Raw genomic sequence first — 12,582 nt, forward strand, 5'->3', positions numbered from 1 at the left:
AAAACTTTGGTTAAAGTAAAGAAGATAAAGAGATGGTAGAAAATACAAAGAAAATTAAAATCTCTGAAAAAGGGGGTCTTCAAAAAGAACATAGGAATGTATATTATGAAAAAATTGTGCATGGATTTCAAAAATTTTTTACACCAAAATAAACATCTTTTAATTTAATTTTTTCACAAACTTTTTGAAGTGCCCTACTATATTAAAACTTCCAGTGCCTCCATTTTTATAGCAATGGTGTGAACTTGCACTTACATAATTAGTAATTAATTTGTGTGTTATCTCTTTGTAAAAACATGAATTCTGGAACCCATCAAAAAAAACCCAGCTATTATTGAGTGCCAGTTTTGGAGGAACTACTTAGTCTGGCAACATTTAACAGGGTTACTTAAAATGTGTTTGTTAAAGGAGAGAAGCCAGCTTTTCCTTCTTTGTACAAGAGATGGTGGTAGATGCGTGTACTGCCCAGAACACAGGGGTAGGAGGGTTCTGTCTCTGCCCCATTCTGTACACCCATTATTTACAAATGCCACTTTGCAACAGAACATCCATATTTATTCTTAGCATATTATAAAATGTCTGTTTTGCTTTTTTGCAGACTATGCTACTGATTCTTTTAATAAATGTGAAACACACATCCAATTCCTTCCATCACACAAATTGCTTTTCTCTTCCTTTTCCAAATGCTTCAGGTAAAATAATTAACTTCATGAGTGTTTACCATACTAACTGACGCAAGTTTATGACATGATATGGTTCAAAACCAATAGATTTGTACTTACCATAAAGGATTGCAAGCAGAGACAGTGGCATGACAAGTAGTCCCACTAGCATATCAGCAATGGCTAGGGACATTAAGAAGTAATTGGTGGCATTGTGCAGTTTCTTTTCCATGCTTACTGCCATGATAACGAGGATGTTGCCACCTATTGTCATGATTATTATTACCACGATTGACAGTGCTGGCCAGTTTTGTACCCCGTCTGGGAATTTAAAGCGTCCACCATCGGAGGTATTGAAAATGTCAGTTACTAGAGCAGCTACTGGGCTTACAGAAATATCACATTGCCAAACCAATAGGCCAATTAGGTGCACACTGAAAAGTAAAAAGAAAAAAAAAGAACCAATTAGCTATATTTTATATTGCTTACACAGCTGTAAATACTGCTTACACAAAACATTTTCCCCATCATTATCATCACCACCATCATCATTTCTACTTTCCTAAGTAAACCTCAGCATCTTTTCTTTCCTGTCCAAAGAATACTTTTACTGAGTGATTATTATGAGTTAGGTACTTAGCTCACTGAAATATATGTGTATAATCTTATTTGATCTCATAAAACAACCTCTAAGAGGTCAGCATTGATTTATGGCCATTACGCTGATGAGAAGACTAGGAAGTTTAGAGAGCTTAAGTAACTTTCTCAAGCCAATACAGTAGTAAGTGGTAGGGCCAGGATCTATATTCAGGTCCTACTAATTTCAAAGCCTTTAAACTTGCTGCAATCTGGAACCACAGTATTGTTTGATTTGTTGCAATGGTTTTTTCTCTATTTTTAAAATATTGGGTTTTATTTTTTTAAGATATCCTCTTAGCTCACAACAGAATGAAGTGAGATTTTCTTACAGGATCCAGTACGCTGCTAAGAAATTCAGAAGTTAAGGGCAGGTGTTCAGCCTAGTGGTTGAGATGCCTATCTCACATTGGAGTGCCTGGGTTCAATTCTGGCTCTAGCTCCTGACTCCAGCTTCCTGCTAATGCAGCCCCTGGGAGACAGGGGTAATGCCTCAAGTGGTTAGGTTCCTGTCACCTACATGGGAGAGACTTCTGCTTGGCCTAATGCAGGCATTTGCAGAATGAACCAGCAAATGGGAGCTCTCCTTTCTTCTTACCTGTCTGTCTCTCTCTCTTGGTGTGTCTCTCTTTGCCTTTTAAATAAATAGGAACTTGCTTTATTTTTTTTAAAGACTTATTTATTTATTCAAAAGGCAGAGTTACAGAGAGAGAAGGAGAAACAGAGACTGAGAGAGAGAGATCCTCCATTCTGTGGTTCTCCTCAAATGGCTGCATCAGCTGGGGCTGGGCCAGGCCAAAGCCAGGAGCCAGGAACTTCATCTGGGTCTCCCACGTGGGTGCAGGGGCCCAAGGACTTGGTCCACCCTCCGCTGCCTTCCCAGGCACATCAACAGGGAGCTGGATCGGAAGTGGAGCAGCCAGGACTCGAACCAGCACCCATATGGGATGCTGGTGTGCAGGCAACAGTTTAACCTGCTGCACCACTGCACCGGCCCCACCTTCTTTTGATCTAAAGCTAAGAAGGAATAGTTGCCATTAGACCAACTTCAGGCGGTTGTTTGGGAGAGGTACAACAAAGGGAAAGGGTTTATTGGAGAAAACTCAGTAGACCGGAGGGAAGGGGCGAAGAGGGAAAAGGAGAGGAGACTGTAAGAGAGAAAGAGGAGAGAGGGGAGAGGAGAGGCAAGAGAGAGGAGAGCCAAGAGAGCACTGTTCAGGAACAGGCTCTTTTAAAACTTTGCCCGAGGGCAGGCAGGGCAGCAGGAGCAGCTAATCCCATTAGGATGGGGGTGGAGCTTGACCACAGAGGTTGGGCCATGTGGCCACCTGGCTTCCAGCAATGGCAGCAGGGGCTAGAGCTTGGGATGTAAATCAGGGTGGTACAATGGATTTTGGCAACAGTACTTAGTCACTTCTTTTTAGGACTTCCTATTGTCTCACATTTCCAAAGTGACTTTAGAGTAGTCTCCTACAGTAGTAGTTTCTTAATGACGTTTGTTAGAAACTGTCTTTCTACCTGCCACTTTCTCCACTTCTGTCTTATGCTTTCTGGGCCCTTGTAGGCTAGATAATGACTTGTGGTGATGATAAATACCTATGGGTTTGTTAGCTTGCATGCATTGGAAACTAAATCTCTTAAGTCTTTTAAAATGTACATTTCTCATGAGGGTATGGAGGTAGAACCTACTATTGAAAATATTGTCTTTAGTCAGGGAAAATATAAGTGTGATTCTATAGATTCACTGCCCATTATAATTATCAGAGAAATTAATAATAGTAGACTCCATGATATCATTATTATAATCATATCATATCCAGAATATTACAACATGCACATGTACATATGCACCATATTTTCTTAAGCAAAATTAGAACTCAATCTGAAACTATTGTTACGATTTAATTTTAAGTTTGAATACTATAATAATTTTCTAAAATATTTAAAAATTATTTCTCTTGGTTTTCATTAATATCTTATTAATATATGCTTCTATCTCTTTGAAGGGAATGAAGAAATCATGAAGCTGTTTTGATGGTCTTACTTTTATCATGGATAAAAACTCTAATAATTTAGACATTTAGTTTAAAATAATCATCTCATTAGTCAAAGCTACCTAATATTCTAAGAAACATGGAGAGCAGAGATATACATAGTCATTTTTATTAAATAATGAGGAATCCATGAATTCTTTGAAAAGTATTATTTTCCTGGGACACAAAAATAAGGAAATTCAATATATGACTCAAAAATCTATATCATAATCTCTGATTAATATGAACAGAAATGATTAAAACAAAGGATCAAAAAATAGAAGTTGTGTGCTTTCAACTTTGATTACTCTATTATTCTATGTGTTGTATTTGGCTGAGGTCAATGCCAATGATTTTTAGCCCATTACCTTCTATCAGAGCATCAACTTCCTCATCTGTACAAGTATGATCTATCACTTGGTTTGCTATGAAAATTAAATGATATAAGATATGTAAAGTCTTAAAAAGAGAATCTGTGTCATAATAGGCCCTCAGTAAATGTTGGAGTTAACCTTCCTTATGCCTTCAAAATTAACCAAAATATTTACGGTTGCTGTACCCCAATCAATGAATTGCAAAATTTGCCAAGAATTTCAGTCAGTCATGATTTTATTTAAAGACAAAACCTATCTATGCAGAGCTGGTGTCAGACAGCAATTTTAAATTCAAGATCTTTTCAGGGCTAACTGATAGAAAACTTGTCCAACTGTCACTAAAAAAAGGAGGGGATTCTGATTTAAATTAGCTAATAGTCATCTGAAATAGTCTCAGAATATTTCATCTGAAATAGTAAGCTGCACCTTTATTTGTCAGGTACAGAACCACAAATATTTATCCTCAAGCCTAGAGAACAAAGTCCTAGGAGAATCTGCAGTCCTACTTCAAGTTTGCTAATAAAATTGTGGAAACATCTAAATCCTTACTTATGTCTCCATAAATGGCAGAGAAGTACAGGATAAAATGGTACATAACAGGGGGGCCAGTGCTGTGGGGTAGTAGACTAAGCCTCCACCTGTGGCACTGGCATCCCACATAGGTTCCGGTTCGTATCCTGGCTGCTCCACTTTTGATCCAGCTCTCTGCCTGGGAAAGCAGTAGAAGACGGCCCAAGTCCTTGGGTCCCTGCACCCATGTGGGAGACCCGGAAGAAGCTAGTGGCACCTGGTTTGGGATTGGCCCAGCTCCAGCCATTGCTGCCATTTGGGGAGTGAACCAGAGGATGAAAGAGGACCTCTCTCTCTGTCTTTCCCTCTCTCTGTCTGTAACTTGACCTGTCAAATAAATGAATAAAATCTTTAAAACAAAATTGTACATAACAAAAACATGCATAAAAAACCTCTCTCCAATTATGAATTTAATAATTCTGTGGCAGAAAAACACTTCAAGTAGTTGTCTTGCCTATCTTTATTAATCAGAAATATTTTTCATCTTTATTAAAGAATCTGTGAAACTAATACTGAATTATTGAGGAGTCTTGTACAATATAATCTTTTGTGAATTACAAAATAAACTAATGGTATCAGGATATATTCTGAAAGAATATTTACTTCAGTTTCCTGGTTTCAATTAAATTTGGTTTAATAAATTCTTGCTGAGCACCACTTATACACATGGTTTTGTGATTTTTATTGTAGTTCAATTCTATTTTTCCTTGGCTTTATAATCAGGAATTGGCTTGTAATAATTAAACCCAATCAATATTTAATACTCATATGCTTAGCGAAATATATAAAGCCCTTTTACAAAAGAGGCATAATTTAGTTCTTGCTGTTAAAGCATATGTTAACTGTTATTAAGCCCAAAGGAATCTCATAAAATCTGTACACAAAGATTATAATTTTTCTTTAAACAATGCAAATAATTAACTCGATGCTATGAAATTTTTAATGAAAATATGATTTTACATTGTAAGTAGATAAATAAATAATTTAGAATTCTGAACATGTTTTTAAATCTACTGAGTTTTTATATGACATCTGACAATGGACCTTATTAGAAGATATGAGTGGCCACTTGCTTATCTCAATAGAATGGAAAAATTGTACACCAATTCTTTAACTTCATAGCTGAGAACTTGGATAGCTTTTCAGACAGGCTTACATTTTGGTACATGGGCCAAGGGATGTACACTGAGTTGGCACAGGCACATGTAGTAGGGATATTTGTCCTTTCATTTTCCCATACCTGACTCTTGCCTTCTTTATTACTATCCTTCACCCTTTCCTTTCCCTGTTGGTCTGCTCTGCTTCTCTTGGAATCAAGCATACTTGAAATTATCATCACTACAACGATATCCAAGATGGGCTACCTAATGCACATGGCAGAGGATCCAGTGTTGATGTACTGCACATGGACACTGCACGGAAATACTTTGACAAGAATCACTGAGGACGCAACATAGGAGCAAGGAGATTCAGGGCTTTGCAGCTACAGAGAGCAGATGTTACCCAGATTCAGATCTCTTTTTCCATGCCTCATTCCTTAAAGAGTAAATTTGGAAGAAGCTACTCCAACATGTTACTTAGGTAAAAATGAAGATATGGGTTGTGCATTCAGCATAGCTGATAACATCCCTTGGGACATCTGCATTCCATATTGGAGTGTCTGGGTTCAAGTCCTGATTCCTCTCTCAGTTTCAGTCACTCGCTAATTGTATGCTCTGGAAGGCAGCAGCTAATGCTTCATGTAATTGGGTCCTTGTCACCCATGTGGGAGACCTGGATTGAGTTCTTACCTCGTAGCCGAGCATCAGCTGTTTTGAGCATTTGGAGAGTGAACCAGGAGATGGGTGTGTGCTCTCTCTCTCTCTCTCTCTGTCTCTCCCTCTCTCTCACTTTGTCTGCCTCTCAAATAAATTAATAGTGAGTCAATGTTAAAAGAGATATAGTCAGATTATGTAAATTATGAATTGTTAAATACTTTAGTCTTTTTATTCACCTAATCCCTTTAAATTGCATTCTATTTACTGCAACTACTGTGTCATTAGTTCAAGGCTTCTGGGAAAGCGTCATTTCTTCGTCTAGCTCCACTTCCCCAACCACTACACCCTAACTTCTGATCTTTTATTTTTCAGTCTCAAGTATTCTTCATAAAACCAGAGACTTATGAGGATATTTTATTCTCTTGACTGTTCAATTCATACAGGAAAGAACTCCTTTCCAAGTTTTATCTTTAGATAAAGCAACTATGATGAGCATTGTGATTGTTTGACTTGAAAGTATTGTCAACACATTACTTGTTTGAGTAATGAGTACAAAACATTGTATTTTACCCACTCATTATATTTGAATAGGAAATACACATAACACTAGTCTTGTGAAACATGAGTCATTTATGCAGAGGCAAATATAGCTGAGTGGACATATAGCAGCATTTTTAGCATCTGTGAGCAAGCTACAATAAAAAGTTATTTTTTGTTATACCAATAGGTAATAACATCCTTACAGGAATGAATGCACCCCATTCCTCAGGTTCACCATGACTGCTTCAGTCTTAAGTGACCAAAGTTTAAAGTTGAGAAGCAGAAATTAATAGATTGGATTCACCATATCATCTTTCTGGGGAGAGAAAAAAAAAGAAAGAAAATTAGTTAAAAGTCCAAATAAATTGTTGAACAACCACTTAAACTTCAATGCACTTATTTAGTCATAAAAACAGTCAATATTTAATTTAGCAAACAAGTAGGTATGTATATAATGTGATAAAAATGGCAAACACAGCAGATTAACTTATTTACCAATATTCAGTTATAACAGTTTTCCTAAAATATCTTGTAAATGCTTTGTTTACATGAGACTTCTACTAACTCTTCCTTGTTATTGTACACATAGCATCAAATTAACACTTTGAGAAATAAAGAATATATCTTTCTTAATTTGCAAATCATTGAGAGATAGTGTGTGATCTAATAATTAAGTAGCATCTCTAAAAGCAAAAGCCTTCATCTTATAGTGTGGAAAGCTAAACAAATCCTAAGAAATTTCATTAAATGAATATATTTTGTACACTTTTAAGTTTTATTTCTTCCAAGTGAAATAATCTGTATTTTCCTCAATAGCTTGAGTTACACATTTTCATTTACCAACAATATTCTCCTGATGGCCACAACAGGTTTATGATAAAATAAATAAAATGATCAAGTTAACTGTATTACATATGGCAACGACCCCATGTATTAACTAGTTAGTAGCCAACAGATAGTATGCTATAGTCAAAGCACATAGACTCATACTGCAGATGGCAAACAAAAGGTCAGTTGTACCAGATGCCTGAAACAGAAACCTTTAATTGCTGCTTTGGATTGAGAGTTAACAATACATGTTCTAAGGTACGAGGAAGAAAACATGAGATTCAAACAACTTATTAAAGGATTTCAAAGTGAATACCTTTTGTTTCTGTAGTCAGTGATTTTTGGCATCACAAAACCTAATGGAATACTTACATTGGATTCTTCATCACTTAGCACTCGCTATATTCACTATGTTAGAGTGTCAGTTAAGAGTAGACTGGGTGTAATTTCCTGAGAATCTTTGCTGTTCTGTTTGTGAAAATAACATCTTTACGGAGTGGAACATGTCACTATCACTCTCAATATTGACATTAAAGAAATACTCAGGGTGAATTCTATTGACTAATAGAGAGACCCTTCAGTTTTTCTGCCTGTTGTTTGTTAATTGGGATCAGGGTAGGTAAACTTCTCTGCATTCACCTTGCAGGATTTTCATGATATTCTCTTCCCACATTAAATATCTAACTATATTTCCTTCTGGGATTATAAAGCTACTACAAGAGTAGGGATTATGATGCTTTTAAATTCACATACACTAGGCTATCATTGAGAATTTATGGGTGTGTGTGTGAAGAAGTGAGACGGAGCATTGAATATCTTCAGAGTGTGGCATAAAATTGAATGAGCATGTATTTTGTCTAGCTTGTAAATATTTTCAAGGAATATGATAATGAAAATCTGCTTTGATAATCTTTCTTTAGTATTTTTTAGCTCTTTCTACAAATTTGGATGTAAAATTTCACTGAGAACAAATTGCATCTCCCTCTGCTTCCAATGTCATTCAATGGCATAATTTCAGTAATTCAACCTACAATTTTGTTGTTTTCTCTCTTCTTCATTCTAAATGCTTGCTTGTCAGTGCTACCTACACAAAATATCTATCTCAAAAACCACCTCATCCCTACAGCAGTACATAAAATATAGTATCGCAGTATCGCAGAACTCAAAATATTCTGTGGGAAACAGCAAGTGGTATCAGCCAGACAAGTCATTTATGTCCCATAAAATTCTGCCAGAAAACACATAAATCCTTTTTTTTCCTAAGAGGCCCAGAAGTAAGTGAAATAAAAATGGTAAGGGAGACCAATAAACATAAATATTTTTGCCTTTTTTCTTCTTAGCCTTTTATAAATGTCAAACTTTTCCCCTTCTCCTGATACTAAAAGTATTAAAATGATTTTAATACTTATTTTGAAGCATCCAAAGATTATTATAATAAATATGATATGCTCTAAAGATTATAACAAAATTACTGAAATAATACAATTGTATTTGCCATAATTTGATATGATAATCATTGCATCAAATATTCTTAACCACATTCTCAATTATGATAAAATCCCATTATTATTCAAAATATTATATTCCTTTAAAAATGGAATAACTTTGGAAATATTACATGGATAATTTATTGAGAAGTAGAAACAGAATGTTTAAACACAAAATATTTATTTTTCTAATTTCCAGTTTCACTAGTTGAGCAGAACAAGTAAAATCACAAAAGTATATGATGTGTATAGATCTCCAGTTTGTTAGCTAAATATCCTGAGGGAAAAATTTTTGTCTTCTCATGCTGTTAAAATGTATGTTCTTTTAAAATAGACTAAACCTTATAGAAAATACCCTTGAACTGGTGCTAAAATTTTAGGAATATGATAGGAATAAATTATGTAACACCAATTACCCTTCATGCATGTTTCCCTAATAGGCCTGGTCACCGTGAAGATGTTTCAAAATAATAAATGTTCTGGGGCCAGCACTGTGGCATAGTGGGTAAAGCCACGGCCTGCAGTGCCTGCACCAGTTCGAGTCCCGGCTGCTCCACTTCTGATCCAGCTCTCTGCTATGGCCTGGGAAAGCAGTAAAAGATGGTCCAAGTCCTTGGGCCCCTGCACCCTTGTGGGAGACCTGGAAGAAGCTCCTGGTTCCTGGCTTCGGATCGGTGCAGCTCCGGCTGTTGTGGCCAACTGGGGAGTAAACCAACAAAATGGAAGACTTTCTCTCTCTCCCCCCCCCCCCGGCCTCTCCTTCTCTCTCTGTGTAACACTGACTTTCAAATAAATAAATCTTCAAAAATAAATCTTTAAAAAAAAAGAAAAAAGAAATGTTCTGGGAATAATTCTACAAAAAGGGAAGAGGATGCAAAACTTTCTAAGCTTTGGATAAGATTGTTAAGAGAAACAAAAAACATAACCAAAGAATTTTAATTAAATTTTATGATCTGAATACCTCTGATTCCATCAATATTTCATAATGGATCTCTTAGGGTTGTGTGAACACTAAAAAAAAAAAATCTGAATTCAAGTATTCAAATTTGCGAAGAGAATAACTGACTCATTTTTAATAAAAATTTATAGAATTCTTGAGAAAGCATTCTTCATCATATAACAACCCAAGTGTTAGAATATATATGATTTTGCATACAGAAAAAGATTGATTAACCTGAAACTAAATAGCTGTCTAGTTATAAAGAGAAAATCACAAATCAGATCACCAAAACTGCAGATTAAATCACAGAAATAAGTTCAGGATCAATAAATACACACTGAGATCAATCTCTTATTTCTTCCTGCAACATAAATCACAAAACATTTCGTGTTCTCAATAAGGTACTGTAAGATCTTCAGGCATCAATAATAGTAACTACATTTACTAAGACAAAAAGGACAAATATTAATTTTCATATGCTTTTTACCACTATGGTGCTATACAAGATATGATAGAATAACCTCAATTAATGTGACATTTAAATACAAACACATGCCCTAAGCATTATATTCAAATGATACCTTTGAAATCTATGCTCATGTGTCAACATATGTCATGTGTCATATAGTATATATCATCAAAAATTGTGTGAGCACTTGGAAACAATGGATCCAAACTAGGATCTCCACCAGACATTCAGAAATGAATTTAAATTGTCAGAATTAGTAACACAGAAATACCAAAAAGCCATGATCAACGGTCATCTTGCAAGTGAAAATATAGGGGGAACCAAAGTAAAAAAAAAAAAATGTTGTGGGGAAGAAGATTGACATCAGCGAGATATTTAAGTGTTTTGTGCTAAAGATAAATTTTAGAGGAGAGGACATATATAAAGGGTCTTCAGAAAGTTATGGAAAATGTGCAGTATGGAAAAATTGTGCATAGATTGAAAATTTTTCATTAATAGAAACTTATCTTTTAATTCCATTTTTCAAGAAATGTTTTGAAGTCCTCTCATGTGTGTACTTTCCATATAACTTTCACATTCCTGGCTATAGAAGAGGAGAGACCTTAGGAGATTTAAGGTGTCAAATCAGAAAACCCATCAGAGGATAAAGGAAGAGCTATGGTTTTATACAAATTGTTTGGAGGAGGATAGAAGTTTACAACTCTACTGAAAATCCTGAACATTTCCTTGTACCCTCTAAAGCTAACCATTTACAGTTCATTTTTACTTTCATCTTTTCTACCTTCTGGCACTGGAAAGAGATGGCTCATATTTCAATCACATTTTCTGTCCTCACTATTACTCTCTCAGCTCTGGTCAAATAACATTTGATAAGACCAAAGAAACTCTCGGCATTTCTATTGATATTTTAACAAAAATGGAGGGCATGGATTAACTCATGAAGACGTAGTTTACTCTCAATTTCTGGAAATTCCATGAATTCATCATCATGATGAAACAGATTATTTTCTCTCACATTGAAGAGACTAAATCTGACACTGAATGTCTTTTAAAAATGATAGAATGCCCAGTCAACTGGAAATATTCCTGTCTGACATTTTATAATAAAGTAGTTAAGAACTGACTATGTAGTATCAATTTTGGTTTGATTTTTGTCAGTTTTCATGTTCAGAAATTATGAACTCATAATTCAAAAATTAGCCCCCTGGTTATTATACCCACTGTGCTTTCAGCAGATGGTTGGATCAAAAATGACTCAGTCATAAATGTTCTGATTAGTCCTGGAAAGTTAATATTAATTCAGTACAAATTTGCAACAATTTGGAGAGGACTCTCCTAATTCAAAAATTATTTTGATGGTTAATGAATATTGTAGGAATGTTCCTCTCAACTTCAAATGTAGAGATTTTCTTTAAAAAAACACACATTTTTCATATTCAAAATTCACCTTAACCAACTATAGTCAAGTCATAAGTATTTATTAGTTTGATAGAAACTTGTTTAGTTATTATAATCAGTGAAATTAAAGACCAATCTTCCACCATTAATGGAATGCAGGATTTTCAGGAGTGTTAAGTTCATTAGCAGATGTCTTCTATCTTCAATCGTAAAGCCGTAATTCATTCTACACTTATGAATTCACAGGGCTGAAAAATTATGAGTACCCAGATAATTTAGTCCCTCCCCTTCAGACAGATCCATATTTAAGCTACTTTAAGAAATTTGATAATTGATGTTCCTTAGAACAACCTTGAAGAGAAGCAGTTTCGTATTCTTCCATGGAATAGAAATTCTGCTGTCAGAAAGGTTATTTTAAATTAGGCACAAAAGCTCACGCTAACACATTCAATGGAAATGATTACCCACTAATTCATCTATCTATACCACAGGATACTGCAATACTAGAAATTTCTTTATTGTATTTTTACTTGGCTTGTCCTGGAATGTAGTGCTTTAGACACAGAAACGGACACGTCCCCATAGCATGCCATGCAGAAATCGAACAGTTCTGAATATTCGGTTGTATGAGTACAGGTTGAATGATTTTACCATTTTTTTCTCCAAACTGAGCTACTTTGGAATGCTAAGGGGAGGAGCATTAACTGGATGGGAATCTGGATCTCTCAAGGTATTTCATTGGATCTTATGACAATAAAGTGATTGTGCAATTTGAATGCAGCTCCAGTGCCATTACTTTCATTTCCTTCCTCTCCTCAAGACAATTTAAATAGTTGTTTAAACAAATTTGACTGTTCTTTCTGGACTTGGAATTAAAATGGAACATGA

General features: G+C 35.4%; 1 protein-coding gene across 1 annotated transcript in view; it reads right to left on the reverse strand.

The window, feature by feature from the left end:
• HTR2C (5-hydroxytryptamine receptor 2C) overlaps window positions 1-12,582 on the reverse strand; it is a 355,567-nt gene that overhangs the window by 192,205 nt on the left and 150,780 nt on the right. The window contains exons 3-4 of the mRNA XM_017350005.4: window positions 6,776-6,888; window positions 783-1,096 (exon numbers count right to left, since the gene is read on the reverse strand). Coding sequence (XP_017205494.1) covers window positions 783-1,096; window positions 6,776-6,810 — 349 coding nt within the window. The 5' untranslated portion in view covers window positions 6,811-6,888. The remainder of the gene's footprint in view (window positions 1-782; window positions 1,097-6,775; window positions 6,889-12,582) is intronic.

This window comes from Oryctolagus cuniculus, chromosome X (assembly GCF_051225735.1).
Source record: "Oryctolagus cuniculus isolate XC-2025 breed Fujian yellow rabbit chromosome X, ASM5122573v1, whole genome shotgun sequence".
NCBI classification, from domain to species: Eukaryota; Metazoa; Chordata; class Mammalia; order Lagomorpha; family Leporidae; genus Oryctolagus; species Oryctolagus cuniculus.